Source organism: Rhinatrema bivittatum, chromosome 1 (genome assembly GCF_901001135.1).
Source record: "Rhinatrema bivittatum chromosome 1, aRhiBiv1.1, whole genome shotgun sequence".
NCBI lineage: Eukaryota > Metazoa > Chordata > Amphibia > Gymnophiona > Rhinatrematidae > Rhinatrema > Rhinatrema bivittatum.
This window is the reverse complement of record NC_042615.1, coordinates 626,988,575-627,005,668: the sequence shown is the minus strand read 5'-3', so window position 1 is coordinate 627,005,668 and position 17,094 is coordinate 626,988,575. Positions and strand designations below refer to the sequence as shown.

At 49.5% G+C, this 17,094-nt stretch overlaps 1 protein-coding gene across 1 annotated transcript in view; it reads left to right on the top strand.

The window, feature by feature from the left end:
- The window catches only part of MAN2A1 (mannosidase alpha class 2A member 1), a 485,077-nt gene that overhangs the window by 45,745 nt on the left and 422,238 nt on the right, over window positions 1–17,094 (top strand). Inside the window, 1 exon segment of the mRNA XM_029571989.1 lies at window positions 9,926–10,186. Coding sequence (XP_029427849.1) covers window positions 9,926–10,186 — 261 coding nt within the window.

Here is a 17,094-nt window from a genome sequence, read left to right as displayed (position 1 = left end):
GCACTCAATTATTCGTCTCTTTCCATCCTAACAAGTTAGGACAACCTGTGGGTAAGCAGGCTCTTTCTTCCTGGTTGGCGGACTGCATTTCTTTTTGCTATGAGCAAGCTGGCATTCCTTTTCAAGACCGTGTTAAAGCACACTCTGTGAGGGCCATGGCGACGTCAGTGGCACATCTTCGATCGGTGCCGCTTCCTGACATCTGCAAAGCTGCAACCTGGAGTTCTCTCCATACCTTTGCAGCCCATTATTGTTTGGACAAGGCTGGAAGACAGGACTCCATCTTCGGCCAATCTGTCTTGCGTAACCTTTTTCCAACCTGATGTACCAACACCCTTCCACCTGCCTGGTGGGGTGCGGATGCCCTTTCCCAAATTCCACCCCAGTTGTTGTGCCTCTTGCACACCGTTGGGTGCATTTGGTGCAAGTCAGGACATCCTCAGCTCGGTACTCACCCATTTGTGAGGACAACCATCCTGCTTGTCCTGTTTGAAAGCAAATGTTGCTTACCTGATGTAACAGGTGTTCTCACAGGACAGCAGGATGTTAGTCCTCACGAAACCCGCCCGCCACCCCGCGGTGTTGGGTTCGTTTCTTTTTACTTTTTAGGCACTGCCTGTAGCTTTGAAAATCAGACTGAAGGGAGACCCCTGCTGGCTGCAGGGTCAGTGCCTTGCTGGGCATGCCCAGTAGGGGCCAGTCAAAGTTCTGTTTAAACTTTGACAGAAGTTTTCCGTGGTGGGCTCCATCCTCGATGTCACCCATTTGTGAGGACTAACATCCTGCTGTCCTGTGAGAACACCTGTTACATCAGGTAAGCAACATTTGCTATCAAGTCCTTTCATGATTTTGTAGACCTCTGTCCTATTCCTTCTCAGCCGTCTCTTCTCCAAGCTGATCAGCCTTAACATCTTTAAACTTTCCTCATAGGGGAGCCATTCCATGCCCTTTATCATTTTGGTCACCCTTCTCTGTACTTTCTTTTTTTGAGATGGGACTATGAGAATTGCACACAGTCAATGAAAAGGAAAAACACAACCAAACTTTATTTGACCTTACATTGCCACAAACCCTATGGGTTAACAATCCTGTTTTGAAGAAACTTGATTAGCTGATCTAGATCATAAAATATATATCTTGCACTAGCTAAAGTAATTCAACACTTGCATGGAAATCTTAGTCTGAAACTAGCTCCCAAAGCAAGTACCCTTGATTTCATTTGAAGAAAATGTTTACATTTGTATTGAATTGATTTTGACATGTCAGGAAATATAGCTAACTTATTATCCCAAAAGACTTTATCCCTAGGTCTTAAGAACAATTTTCATGTGTGGTCCTGATCATACTCATACAGAAATATAGCTAACAAGGTGGCAGTCAGCAGACCATCCCATCGAGACCTTGAAGACGAGAGGCAAATCATTGCCAACAGGAGTGGGATCTTCCACTACTGAAGGATTAACAACTGGCAAAGCAAGCCTATTAGTCAATAAGTAAAATGCTTTTGGTATAGGAGGAACATCTTGAGAAGGAGCTTCAAGAAATTCCAAATAGGATCTCTTTAAAATATTCTCAGGACTGACAGAACTGACAAAAGGAACATTTAAAAACATCTGTTATGGTTTTGACTAAATTCCAATTGTAATGCAAAATCTTGTCTCTGATCAAAACTAATAATGAATTCTGAAGTAATCCTGAGATTCTGAACTTCCCAGTTTATGATCACAATCCTGTAATAGCTGAGAATGAGTGCCCACTTGAGAGTATAGATTTCAAAATGTAGATGTCTATTCATTCTAGTCACCAGAGAATGTTCCAAAGTGGATATAGCATTCCACAGGGACAGAAGAATAATAAGGGGAGGCTTAATGGTGAAAACCAAATTGATTCCCATCGGGTCAATAGGATTCACCAATGGGGCAGAAGTTACCAGCCCCTCTCAAACCAACAGTGCTGAACTGAATGAGGGTAGGTGTGACTGAAACATCTTTGGTATTCAAGACACTTCCCTCCAGGACCCAGGACTTCCCCATACCTAGAGGTTGTGTGGTTTTGCATCAGGACGAAGCAAGATGGACAAATCTGCAGATTCAAGTTCACTTGCTCCTGCACGTTGTAGATGGTTGGAAAAGAAATAATCAAGACTTGGCTGTGGGTTTAAGGTAGGAGCTTGCAGCTTTGTTGGGACAGCATGGAGAGATCCTATTCTTCCCCATTAGTCAGGAAAAATAGAGCAACCAGGGAAAACTTGCCTAAGGGGTATACTGGCGGTTTGCGTGACAGTCACGAGAGATTTTATAGGCAGGGGAAGACGGTCTAATAACATCATAGAAATCGCAGCAATCTTCACTCTAGGCAGCTTCAGGTGTAGCGTTTTCTTGTGGGCAAAGTTGTTTCCCAGCTCTGGACTCCCCCCCCCCATCTTATACTGTTTAATGATAATAGAACAGTGCTATGTACACATCCTGAGGTTGTGATGGACGTCCACTTTAATTTTCCTTTTAACATTTTTCCCATGGCAACATAGGTGAATATGCCCTACATAATTAAAATTGCAAGAGAGCCATCACTTTTTACCTGGCATTTACAAAAGACTCTCGAAGTTCTCAGCTTTTTTTTCTTATTTTTACTACCACATACCTGGGCTTGCTGTGTTGGAGGGTGCTATTTAATTGAAGAGTAGGTAGTATTTTCATGACTTCCACCCAGGCAGGATTGACCTTTAGAAGGACATCTCAAGGCCCATAATGTCAGAGCCATGGCTATGTTGGTGCCCATCTAAGGTCAACTTGCGTAGAAGAGATTTGGAAAGCATGATTGTGAATGGAGTTTAGTTCACACATTTGTATCCTATTGGTGTTTAGATACTGACTTCTAACCAAACAGGTTTGGTTCCCTGTACGTACCAGGATCAGTCCAGACGGTGGGTTATGTCCCCCGTCCAGCAGATGGAGTCAGAACAGAGCTCGAGAGTGTCACCTCATAGGCTAGCGCACCCTCTGCTGGAGCTCAGTATCTTTCTGACTCCAGCAGATGTGAGTTGGGGAAATCAGTGCTTCCCCAGGGTGACAGGTTTTCGTATTTTCTTCTTACTCTCTTGAGTTCTTCCTGTCATTTTCTTCTTTAACAAGTTTGGATCAAGGTAGTTTAAAAAAAAAAAAAAAAGTTAAAAAGTTAAATTTCTGTCAAGTTAATTTTTGAGGAGGCGTGCCTTTCGAAGTCTGTTCTCCCTCCTCCTGCAGTCTGCTACTTACGCTTTAGGGTAAGTGGGACTTTGGTTGTGTTTTTGCTTTTCAGCTGTTGTCAGCCGGTGGAGCCGGCTCCTGCGCTCCTTGACTGACGGTCCCGCGGCCCGGCACATCTTTCTCGGGCCTGGGTGCGCCGGCAGGGTTTTCTTCCCGCCGGTGCCTGAGGACTGTTTGGGCGGGTTGTGCAGGCCCCTTCGGCCCCCCCGCGGTGCGAGTTCTTTCGGCCCCCCCCCCCCCGAGGCGTTTCTTTGTCGCGGCTGGCGATGCCGCGTTTCTCCCGCTGTGAGACCTGCGGCGAGCAGGCCTCTCGTTTGTCGAGGGAGGGGGTTTGCCCGCGCTGCCTTCCCGAGGAGGAAGGCGCCGCGCACGGCTCGGGCTCGCTCCTGGCGCCCCCCTCCCCGCAGCCCGGGAAGCGTGGGCTGGCCATTTCCTCGCCGAGGGCGGGAATGGCGGCCATTTTGGATGGGGATCCTGGCGCGGCAAACGCCCAGGAGGAGAATGCTGCACTTCGGAGCGGCCCTCGCCTGCAGCGTAGCCCCGAGGAGGGCCTGCCGAATCGCCTACCTCAGGAGTCCCCTGCGTCTGGCGCGCCGCACGGTCTGCCGTTTTTTTCGCCGGATTTTATTTTAAAAATGCACATCGCATATTTACAGGGCCTGGCAGATCCGGGGGGTGACACAGCTGGACCTCCTCCCCCCAAGATCCCTAAGCTAGCGTTACCGCCCTCCGGGTCTCCGATTCCGGCTGCGGCAGTTCCAGGGACCTCTGCTTTGCCATCCCAGCCTAGAGCTGTGGGAGCGGCTTCCACAACGGCATTTGATCCCTCGGACCCTCTGGATCCGTCGCACGCGGATAGCCAACCGGAAGGCGACGACCCGCGCGCCCTACGTATCTTCCATAAAGAGGAACTGCAGGATCTTCTTCAGCAGACTCTTCAGGAGCTGGATTTGGATCCGCCGCCGGACCCTCCGGCACCTGTGGCCCCGGCGGTTGCGACATGCTCCAAGAAAGGGGATCCAGTCCTGGCCGCCCTCAGACCTCGGGCGAAGGCTTTTCCGGTCCATGAGTCTTTTCTACAGCTGCTTACTGGAGAATGGGACGCCCCCGAGGCGTCATTGAGGGTCACCCGGGCCATGGAAAAATTGTATCCGTTGCCGGAGGATTTTTTAGATCTGGTCCGGTTTCCTAAGGTGGACTCGGAGGTTTCAGCAGTGACGAAGAGGACGACGATCCCGGTCACTGGCGGTACGGCCCTACGAGACACGCAGGACCGCAAGCTGGAAACGTTCCTCAAAAGAGTGTTTGAAGTTTCTGCCTTAGGCATGCGTGCCGTCATGTGTACTTCGTTGACTCAGAGGGCTAGTCTGCTCTGGGTTCAGCAGCTCCTGACGTCCCAGCAGTTGCCTCCGGATGAAGCCGCTCAGGCCGACAGCCTAGAATCTGCCATTGCATACGGGGCGGATGCTCTTTATGACCTCTTCCGTGTGCTGGCCCGGTCCATGGTCTCGGTGGTGGCAGCTCGTAGACTCCTCTGGCTTCGGAATTGGTCTGCGGACGCCTCTTCTAAGTCGAGTCTAGGATCGCTTCCTTTTCGGGGGAAGTTTCTCTTTGGCAATGATCTGGATGAAATCATCAAGTCTCTGGGAGAGAACTCGGTGCATCGTCTGCCCGAAGATAGACAGCGACCCTACCGGGCGTTTGCCTCCACCAGGACCAGAGCTAGGGCACAGCGACGTTACAGGTCGTATCGTCAGTCGGGCCCTCGCGCAGCCCCCAGCAGACCATAGCCGTGGTCTCGTTCCTTTCGCAGGCGGAGGCCCGCGAGAGAGGGCTCGGGGCAGGGGAATCCCCCCGCCAAAGCCACCCAATGATGCCAGGGCAGCCCACTCCTCCAGCCCGCCCATCGGGGGTCGACTCACGGAATTCTTCGAGGCGTGGGCGAATATTACTTCAGACCAGTGGGTCCTGGACACCATCCAGCACGGTTACGCCTTGGAGTTTGTCCGTCCGCCACGGGACAGGTTCCTTTTCTCCCCATGCGGCTCCGATCTCAAGAGAATGGCGGTTCAACAGACTCTAGACCGACTTCAGGATATAGAGGCTATTGTGCCCGTCCCCTTCGCCGAGGTGGGCTCGGGGCATTATTCCATCTACTTCGTCGTTCCCAAGAAGGACGGATCGTTCCGGCCCATACTGGATCTGAAGGAGGTCAACCGGTCGTTGCGGGTCAGCCGTTTTCGCATGGAAACACTGCGGTCGGTAATTGCCGCAGTGCACCGGGGGGAGTTCCTGGCTTCCTTGGACCTGACGGAGGCGTATCTCCACATCCCGATACGTCCGGACCACAGGCGTTACCTTCGCTTCAAGATTCTCGGACAGCATTTTCAGTTTCGGGCCCTACCCTTCAGACTTGCGACAGCTGCTCGGACCTTCACCAAGATCATGGTGGTGGTGGCGGCGGCCCTTCGAAAGGAGGGTATTCTAGTGCATCCCTACCTGGACGACTGGCTGGTACGGGCAAAGTCGTTCTCGCATGGCCAGGCCTCGGTGGCCAGGGTCTTAGCGGTACTTCGCTCCCTGGGCTGGGTTGTGAATCTACACAAGAGTTCCCTTGATCCGTCTCAACGATTGGATTTCCTGGGTGCGACCTTCGACACCCAGCTCGGTATGGTGTTTCTGCGTTCAGACAAGGCCCTCTCCCTGAGGGAGCACATACGTCAGTTCGCGGCCTTGGCGGAACCCACCGCTTGGAATTATCTGCAGCTCCTGGGAGTGATGGCCTCCACTATCGACATGGTGCCCTGGGCATTCGCACACCTGCGTCCCCTGCAGGCGTCCCTGCTTTCCCGTTGGAAACCGGTATCGCAGGAGTATCAGGTGATCCTGCCCCTGCCGCAAACGGCTCGGGACAGCCTGGAGTGGTGGTTGGTTCCGGCTCACTTGGCTCGCGGCGTTTCGCTCGAAGTCCCCACTTGGGTGGTGGTGATCACGGATGCCAGTCTCGCGGGTTGGGGCGCAGTCTGCGACCGCAGCGCCACACAGGGGCTGTGGACCCCGGAGGAGTCTCGGTGGCCGATCAATCGGCTGGAGACCAGGGCAGTACGTCTAGCGCTCCAACGTTTTCTGCCTCTGGTTCGGAACAGGGAAGTGCGGATTCTCTCAGACAACGCGACCACCGTGGCTTACATCAATCGTCAGGGCGGAACGAGAAGCGAGCACGTTTCCGCCGAAACCACACTCCTGATGGCATGGGCGGAACTCCATCTCGACCGGCTCGCGGCCTCTCACATAGCGGGGGTGGACAACATCCAAGCGGACTACCTCAGTCGGCAGCGGCTGGACCCTGGCGAGTGGTCTCTCTCCGCAATGAAGCTACTAGTTCACCGCTGGGGGACTCCACGGCTGGATTTGATGGCGACGGCTCTCAACACCAAGGCCCCGCGCTTCTTCAGTCGCAGAAGGGAGCGCGGCGCGGAGGGAGTAGATGCTCTAGTACTTCCGTGGCCGGAGGACCAGTTGCTCTGTCTTTCCACCCTGGCCCCTAGTGGGCAAGGTCATTCGCAGGATAGAGAACCACATGGGTCCCGTGATTCTCGTGGCTCCGGAATGGGCCCGACGGCCCTGGTTCGCGGACCTACTACTCCTGGCGCTGGACGGACCCATTCGTCTGGGGCACCTTCCACGGCTCCTGCACCAGGGCCCGGTATATTTCGACCAGGCAGAACTCTTTTGTCTTGCGGCATGGCTTTTGAGCGGCGCCGCCTCCGCCGCAGAGGCTACCCGGAGGCGGTGATTTCGACGATGCTCAAGGCCCGCAAACCTTCCACTTCCGTGGCCTACTTTCGAGTGTGGAAGGTCTTCGAGTCCTGGTGTGCCAGTCATGACGTCCGATCCACGGAGGCAACGGTTTCAATAATCCTTCAGTTCTTACAGGATGGACTGGATAAGGGCCTTGCTTTTAACTCCCTCAGGGTACAAGTGGCGGCCTTGAATGTCTTGGTACGGACCACGACCTCCCTCCTTCTACAACCGGACGTCGCTCGATTCTTGAAAGGAGTTCGGCATCTACGGCCTCCGGTTAGGGATCCCTGCCCGTCATGGAGTCTTAATCTAGTGCTCCGGTCCCTGTCGGGTGCTCCATTCGAACCTCTCCAGGGGGCTACTCTTAAGGATCTCACTATGAAGACAGTCTTCCTCGTAGCGATATGCTCCGCCCGTCGTATCTCGGAGCTGCAAGCGCTATCCTGCAGGGAGCCCTACCTGCGTATCTCGGATGCCGGGATCTCGCTCCGTACAGTGCCATCCTTCCTGCCGAAGGTGGTTTCTTCTTTCCATCTGAACCAGACGATTGAGCTCCCGGCATTCTCCCCAGAGGAGTCTCGTGTTCTTCGACCCTTGGACGTGAAGCGGGTACTCCTCCATTACTTGCAGGTTACCAATGACTTCCGGGTCTCCGATCATCTGTTTGTCCTCTGGTCGGGACCTAAGAAGGGCGCCGCCGCGTCGAAGACGACCATTGCCCGATGGATCAGGGATGCCATCTCGGCGGCCTACATTGGTTCTGGTCGGGACCCGCCTAGGAGCGTCCGGGCTCATTCTACTCGCAAGCGACGTCCTGGGCGGAGTCTCGTTCCGTCTCTCCACAGGAGATCTGCCGGGCGGCGACATGGAAGTCTCTGCATACGTTCGCCAGGCACTATCGGTTGCACCTGGCACCTTCGAACCCTGGTCACTTTGGGGATCAGGTTCTCCGAGCAGGGCTCTCAGAGGCCCACCCGGTTTAGGGAAGCTTGGGTACATCCCACCGTCTGGACTGATCCTGGTACGTACAGGGAAAAGAAAATTATTCCTTACCTGCTAATTTTCGTTCCTGTAGTACCATGGATCAGTCCAGACGCCCACCACACTGGGATTGTGAGCTCCTGCTCGGGTTTTCGCTGTCTGACTGTCTCTTTCTGTTCTCTGTATCTCATCTACATGTTTTCGTTCGGGGTTTACAGCTCCTCACAAGTTGACTGTTGCGACCTGGTTGCAGGTCGTCCCTGTTATTGTTCTTGATGTTTTCACTTACGTCAGATTGTTTTTCTTGATCCAACTTGTTTTTTACCTTGCTGTTTTCGGCTTTGTTATGCATGATACTGAGCTCCAGCAGAGGGTGCGCTAGCCTATGAGGTGACACTCTTGAGCTCTGTTCTGACTCCATCTGCTGGACGGGGGACATAACCCACCGTCTGGACTGATCCATGGTACTACAGGAACGAAAATTAGCAGGTAAGGAATAATTTTCTTATAGTCAATTATAGCCCCTCTAGAACCCATGCCTGTTCAGGGGAAAATATTCCAACCCATCAAAATGTGCCATCCTAATGGCAGTAATATTTTTCTCTCTTCTTTTTGTTGATGACCCTTGGCTAGGGATACCTATATACATGTGACTATGGTGGGCTACTTGCTTTCAAAGAAAGTGGTCAGTTGTCTGTAACAAGTGTTACCTGATGACTCCAGTCAACAAGTGCTTCCTCCATCTCTTTTGAAATTTAGCTTTTTAGCTTAATTATAGAACCCAGTTATGTTTGGCTGAAGGGGGCTACTGTGCATACTCGGAGATCTCCAATTTGGTGTCATAAGGATGTGTGTACCCATATGCATGTCTGGTGAACTGCTGTCTTCAGGAAACACCTGTTACTGATAAACTTTGCTACCTGTTTATACATCAACAGATAAGTGTCCCTGAAAAGTCACCCTGCTGAAAAAGTCCTATCCTCTGAAATCTGAGCCGGTGGCAAGATTTATAGGCGGCACCGGGGTCTTTTGCCAAGGTACCAGATCTGTGTATGGTGGACAAGATGATGCCTTTACGGCAAAATGGTTGGGCATGAGTATGCCTTGTAGGGGAGGCCCCTTTGCTTGGAAGCATGGCAGGGGGCTGGAGCAAAGATCGCTGCCTTGCTTGTTTTATTCGTGGCAAGTGGCAAAACTGGTGGATGTAGCCTGGATGTTCATGGCTCAGGTATGGGTTTTTTAATTGTTAATGTGTACTTGAAATAAAGCTGTGGCTTGTACTTCCAATTTACACTTCCTGCTTTTATTTTGATTGTGTATGGTGGAGTGGATTTGACAAGCGTTAGTCATGGCTGCCAGCATTACACTGTAAATATGCATAAGTTTATGCATAGTATGTTTACACTGTGTGTGTAACTTGTATAAATTAGAAAGCAAAAGAGTCATAAGTTCCCCATGTGTTCCCCAAGGTTAAAAATTCATTGAAATTACTTGCACACAATTATACCTACTAAATTATTCAGGAAATTTTATGCACGTACTTTTAAAAATGCAAAACTATATGCATAAGTGCAAAGCCCTCCCCCCAACTCCGTTCCCAAGAATGCTTAAGTTTACCTGCATATCGGGTAGGCAATTCTGTAAAACTTTATTTCTGTGTGTAAAACACTGTTTACTTGCAAAAATCCCTTTGAAAATTACCCTCCTTTTTGTTGACAGTGTTTGAAGTATTTGTAGTATCCGTGTAATATATGTTTAACTTTATGTAGACTGGCAGAGATAAGTACATGAATTAAAAATGCATTATCTTTTTAGATTCTTTTTTTTTTTCAAAACCTATAAATAAAATTAATTGAAAATTGGAGTAAATAGTTTTTTTTTTTCCCTTTTCACAGGGTCAGCTTTCAATATTGCAAGAAAAGATAGAGCATTTAGAGCGCCTGTTGGCAGAAAACAATGAAATCATTTCTAACATAAGAGACTCTGTAATCAATCTGAGTGAATCTGTAAAGGATGGACATAAGAGCCCAGAAAACATAAACTTTAGCCAAGATTCTATTTCCTATTTCTTGCCATCTGCACCAGCTTTGCTTCCAATTGATCCTGAAGACTGTGCATTTGCAGACAAAAGTGCCATTCAAGTTTCAGATGTACAGGTAAGTGAATGTATATTCAAGTTAAATTCCAGTGATCTGCATAATTCATGGGACTACCATTACCTGAATCCTTTGGCTTTTTTAATTTTCTGGTCATTTTAATTTATAGAGTAGGGTTAACGCCTGGTTTTGTACCGGACAGCCAGAGTTTCAGGCTTTCTGTATAGCATCCAGTCAAAAGTACCAACTGGATGCTAAAAGTGCAGTTTTGCAGGTGGCCCTTCCTGTCTCCCACAGCCTCTTACTTAGAGGGTGAGAAAGGTAGGATTGGAGCCTATCAGAGGAGATCTGCGCTATATCCCTCCCCATCGGCATCCACCAGGGCAGTGATCTGCTTCTGGGCACCCCTCCTCTTCTCCAGCCCGTAAAAGAGCGAGCTGCAATCTATCTCCCGAAGGAAACGGATTCACAATCTCAGGAAGGCCCCAAGGCTCCACTGCTCCTCTGTGATGGAGGGTGCACTTCTTCTTCATGTACTTGTTTTGCAGAGCTTGATCCGTAACTTTAGAGAGGGCTGCTTCAAGACCCAACACCTCCCCCTGTAGGCGCTGGATCTCTCCACAGCGCTCCCTGTTGATGCCTCTTGACAGCCATTTGAGGTAGATTTTCCCCACATCTCACCACTGGCTCCGTGAGGCAGAGGTGCGCCATTCCACCCAGAACTTGCGGATCGCCGCAACAAGGCCCTCTTCCTCCAATAAGGAGTTGTTGAAATGCCAGTGAGTGGCCTGAGGCCCAGCCGAAACGATCCTCACCTTCACGTACACCAGATGGTGGCCTAAGAAAGCAGCCACCTCAATAGCACTCAAAAGGGTCCGTGATTTTAAGTAGAGCCAGTCGATCCAAGAGCGGCTGACTTGTACCTCCTGCACCCAAACAAGTGTAGGAGGTGGTGTCAGCCGGGTGATGCAGTTGCCAGACAACCAGGGAGAAGCGGTGCACAGTTTCCCCCAAGTATGTGGCAGAGGAGGGGTTTTGCTGTCAACAGGAATGGTCGAGCCTCTCAAGGGTGCAATTAGTCACCCCAGAGTACCAACTCCTCCACCACATTCAAGGTCTGCAATAGGGTTGACAACTGGTGAAAGAACACCAACCTGGTGGATCTTGTGTTTGGGGTGTACACATTGATCAAGTTGATCGTGCAGCCCTTGACACGGATCTGCAAGTGTAGCATATGGCCTGGCATGACAGATTGGACATCCAGCACCTCTGCCTGCAGGGGTTCTGCAAGCAGGACGGTCACTCCCCCGGCATGTCCTGAGTGGCTGAACATTCTGCTGCGCCACTCCAGAAGCCAGTTGACTCCACTCTCCGGAGTGGATCTCCTGCAGGAGACTTATGGAATACTCTCCCTGTTTAAGAAAGGAGAGCACCCAACTCCTCTGGAGATCCTCCCTGCAGCTGTTGACATTCAGAGTGCTTATCATCAGAACCATCTTGATGGCAGAAAAAGACTTTGATGTAATTGAAATCAGTCTTAATTTCTTCAGAAGGGGCATAGAGAATATGGAGGAAGGATTATTTGTTAGGAATGAAATATTAGTAGAGGAAAGAAAGGGAGAACAGGGAGAAGTCTATTTACCCTGGCTAGCCATGAAAAAGGCATACGAGAACTGAAACATGGGGATCCATTTTGCTTTTAAGATCAAGTTGGGGAAATGAAAAATGAAATATACAGGAAATTTGATATGATTTGGAGAACTGATACCTTATAAAATGCTGTCTTTAAAATTCCTGGAACTCTGATGATGAAAAACACTTGTTTTAAAGTACTTATGGTTGATAGACTATTAGTTATTACATCGGGACTGAAATTTGAGCAAAGAATGTGTTGCCTGCCTGATCAGTGTACACTGGTGGCTCTGATTGCATGACACTTATTTGACCAGGTCTATGAAGTAGAACTGAGCAGGGAGTCTCAGGGGGAAGATCGTAGCTCAGTCCCTCATGCTAGGGAAGAGCAATTGAAAGCAGAATCCGATATTGCACCAGGACAATTACCGTATTTTTCGCTCCATAAGACGCACCTGACCATAAGACGCACCTAGGATTCAGAGGGGGAAAATTTAAAAAAAAAAAAATTGTGCTAAACCGGCTCTGCGTCTGGGCGTCTTATGGAGCAAATTAGGGGAGTGCATAGTTTTTTTTTTTTTCTCCCCATTTTGTTTTCGGGTCTGGGGAGGGCCATTTCGGTCCACTCCCCAGATCAGAAAATTTTTCTTTCTGTGGGAACCCCCAAACCCCCCCCCCCCCCATCCCAACCCTTTAAATTAACAACCTCCACCCCCCTGACCCCCCCAAGACCTGCCGAATTAATTTCCTGCAACCCCCCACCCTCCTGACCCCCCCAAGACCTGCCGAATTAATTTCCTGCAACCCCCCACCCTCCTGACCCCCCCAAGACCTGCCAAACGTCCCTGGTGGTCCAGCGGGGGTCCAGGAGCGGTCCGGGAACGATCTCCTGGGCGTGGGCCGTCGGCTGCCAGTAAACAAAATGGCGCCGACGGCCCTATGCCCTCACTATGTCACTGAGACCGACCGCTGCTATTGGTCGGTCTCAGTGACATAGTGAGGGCATAGGGCCGTCGGCGCCATTTTGTTTACTGGCAGCCGACGGCCCTATGCCCTCACTATGTCACTGAGACCGATCGCTGCTATTGGTCGGTCTCAGTGACATAGTGAGGGCATAGGGCCGTCGGCTGCCAGTAAACAAAATGGCGCCGACGGCCCTATGCCCTCACTATGTCACTGAGACCGACCAATAGCAGCGGTCGGTCTCAGTGACATAGTGAGGGCATAGGGCCGTCGGCTGCCAGTAAACAAAATGGCGCCGACGGCCCTATGCCCTCACTATGTCACTGAGACCGACCAATAGCAGCGGTCGGTCTCAGTGACATAGTGAGGGCATAGGGCCGCCGGCGCCATTTTGTTTACTGGCAGCCGACGGCCCACGCCCAGGAGATCGTTCCCGGACCGCTCCTGGACCCCCGCTGGACCACCAGGGACGTTTGGCAGGTCTTGGGGGGGTCAGGAGGGTGGGGGGTTGCAGGAAATTAATTCGGCAGGTCTTGGGGGGGTCAGGAGGGTGGGGGGTTGCAGGAAATTAATTTGTCAGGTCTTGGGGGGGGGGGGGTTGTAGGAAATTAAGTCGGCAGGTCTTGGGGGAGTCGGGGGGGGGGGGGGGGGTGTTTGTTAGATTTTTGTTTGGTTTTTTTTTTATATTCGCTCCATAAGACGCACATACATTTTCCCCCCACCTTTGGGGGAAAAAAAGTGCGTCTTATGGAGCGAAAAATACGGTACTGTAGGTGTTAAATGGGAAGTGAATCCTCCTCTTCCCTTTGCAGGCATGTTAAGGTGCAGCTCCAGAATGGGGTCTAGGGGAGGCTTGTCGCCTGCAAAGGCCCAGAAGGGAATGAGAAACATAAGAACATAAGAGATGCCATACTGGATTAGACTAAGGGTCCATCAAGTCCAGTATCCTGTTTCCAACAGTGACCAATCCACGTCACAAGTACCTGGCCAAGTACCCAAACATTAAATAAATCATGAGCTACTATTGCTTTTTAATTAACAGCAGTTTATGGATTTTTTTCCTCTAGGAACTTATTCAAACCTTTTTTAAACCCAGTTACACTAACTGCTGTAACCACATCCTCTGGCAATGAATTACAGAGCTTAACTATGTACTGAGTGAAAAAGAATTTTAGATTTGTTTTAAATGAACTACTTGGTAACTTCATGGAATGCCCTCTGGTCCTATTATCTGAGAGTAAATAACTGATTTACATTAACTTTACAAAATCATGAAAGGACTTGAATGACCTCTATCATAATCCCCCTCAGTCGTCTCTTCTCCAAACTGAATAGCCCTAACTTCTTTAGCCTTTCCTCATAGGGCAGCCTTTCCATGCCTCTTACCATTTTGGTCTCCCTTCTCTGCACGTTCTCCAGTGCAGCTATATCTTTTTTGAAATGCGGTGACCAGAATTGCACACAGTATTCAAGATCTTGTCTCGCCATGGAGCAATACAGAGACATTATGACATCATCCTTTAATTTGCATTCTTTTCCTAATAATTTCTTAGTAGGGAACCTTTGCTCCAGACTTTATTATGATAATGCACAAAGCCTATCTAGCCATGCAGAGTCATATGCATCCTAGACCCCATGAGGCCCTAAAAGCAGCAATCGAGACTAAGGGAAAACCCAGAGCCCCCTTCAAGGGGGGCATTCAAGCTCCCATGCCTCCAGGAAAGCATCATGGTTTGGAGAAGATTCACCCCCTGGAAGATTCTTAGGAGGGGACGTTTTCATCAGATGAAGATTCCTCTACCATAGTACACATTTTGTAAAGAAGAGCTGGTAACCCTCATTTCCAGTGCAGTGACTACCTTAGGGATGTTATTTACTCCTGTGGAAAACCAGCCAAAGGTGGTCTTATCCTCCTGGTTATTAGGAAGCCACCGAAGGCATTCCCCTTGCACAGCACCCTTAGGTGTTTGGGCCTTACTGAATGGGGTACCCTGCAGGAGGAGCTAAAGGGGGGGAAGAGTTTTAGATAAAACTTTACCCCTTCCATTGAGGGAGAGGATTTAGACTTTTCAGAATCGCCCGAGTTGATGTTTGGTTACACACGACCAACATTCCGGTAGACATGGGTTCAGCATTGAAGGTCCCCCCAAGATGAGAATATAGAGGCAACTCAAACAGGCCTTTATGACAAATACAATGGCCCTGCAGGCCTACATTTGCAGAGGCTACATGGCCTGAGCAGTGGTGTATTGGATCTAAGAGATTCCAGACAGCCCAGAGTTATCCTATCTGGAATCAGCCTTAGCATTCCTGGCTGATGATCTGAATGACCTGGTAAGAATGTCCTCTAGGGGTCTGACCTCAGGGGGTAGTGGCTAGGAGGCTTTTTTGGCTGTGCAGTTGGCCATCAGACTGCATCAAAGATTCACCTCTGTAAATTGCCTTTCAAGGGCAGTCTCCTGTTTAGAGAAGGTCTCGAAGCTAGTGAAGGATCTGGGGGACTCAAAACCCCAGAGGCTTCCTGAAAATAAAAACCACGCAGGATCATGATCTTAACGCTTCTGAGATGGCACAGATTTAAGCCCGTGAGGTAAGCAGCCTCAGACTCTCGAAGCAGGAACCAGTCCTTTGTGGAGCAAGGAGAATAAAGACAGAGCTGCCACAGGCAGCAGGTGGCAGCCATACCATCCAGTGACTCTCAGCAGATCCCCCTTGGAGGTAGTGCCAATAGGAAGGCTCCTGCTGAGATATTACTCAATGGACCCAAATCATCTGACCAAAGGGACTTGGACATCGTGCAAAAGGGCTATGTTCTCAAGTGCAAGAAGCTGGTCCCAGAGGTCTTTGTCTTCCCTTGTGCTTCTCTTCTCAAAAGAGGGGATCAAGGGGACACTAACAAAATTACAGAATCTACAAGCAATTGTCCCACTTTTTCCCCAAGAGAGGGATCATGGCACTTAATATATTTTGTGGTTCAAAAAACCCAAGAACATAAGAACATGCCATCCTGGGTCAGACCAAGGGTCCATCAAGCCCAGCATCAGGTTTCCAACAGTGGCCAATCCAGGTCATAAGAACCTGGCAAGTACCCAAAAACTAAGTATATCCCATGTTACTATTGCTAGTAATAGCAGTGGCTATTCCCTAAGTAAAATTGATTAATAGCAGAAAATGGACTTCTCCTCCACGAACTTATCTAATCCTTTTTTTAAACACAGCCTCTGGCAACAAATTCCAGAGTTTAATTGTGCGTTGAGTAAAAAAGAACTTCCTCAGATTAGTTTTAAATGTGCCACATGCTAACTTCATGGAGTGTCCCCTAGTCTTTCTATTATCCAAAAGAGTAAATAACCAATTCACATTTACCTGTTCTAGACCTCTCATGATTTTAAACATCTCTATCATATCACCCCTCAGCAGTCTTCTCCAAGCTGAAAATATCTAACCTCTTTAGTCTTTCCTCATGGGGGAGCTGTTCCATCCCCTTATCATTTTGGTCGCCCTTCTCTGTACCTTCTCCATCGCAACTATATCCTTTTTGAGATGCGGCGACCAGAATTGTACACAGTATTCAAGGTGTGGTCTCACCATGGAGCGATACAGAGGCATTATGACATTTTCCGTTTTATTCACCATTCCCTTTCTAATTCCCAACATTCTGTTTGCTATTTTGACTGCTGCAGCGCACTGAACCGATGATTTCAATGTGTTATCCACTATGACGCCTAGATCTCTTTCTTGGGTGGTAGCTCCAAATATGGAACCTAACATTGTGTAACTATAGCATGGGTTATTTTTCCCTATATGCCCCATGCTGGATCTAAGAGAGGTCAACAAATACCTCACCTCCCCCATTTCCAGAAGGAGACACTGCAGTTGGTGATAGCTTCAGTAAGGCCAGGAGAATACCTAGCATCCCTGGACCTAGCAGAAGCTTTCTTTCATATTCACATCCAGGTATCTCCTCAGAGCCTATTAAGGTTCTGCATACTGGTCAAGCATTTTCATTTTCAAGTGCTGCCTTTCAGCCTAGTGACAGCTCCCCCAGTGCATTCACCAAGGTCATAGTGATGGTAGCAGCAACTGTAAATATCCAGGACATTATGGTACACCTGTATGTAGATGACTGGCTTATAAGAGCCAAGTCAGCTCAGGAGAGTCATCAGACCTCCAAATCTGGACTCCACCTCCTTCAGCAGTTAGACTGGGTAGTGAATTTAAGAACATAAGAACATAAGAAAATGCCATACTGGGTCAGACCAAGGGTCCATCAAGCCCAGCATCCTGTTTCCAACAGTGGCCAATCCAGGCCATAAGAACCTGGCAAGTACCCAAAAACTAAGTCTATTCCATGTAACCATTGCTAATGGCAG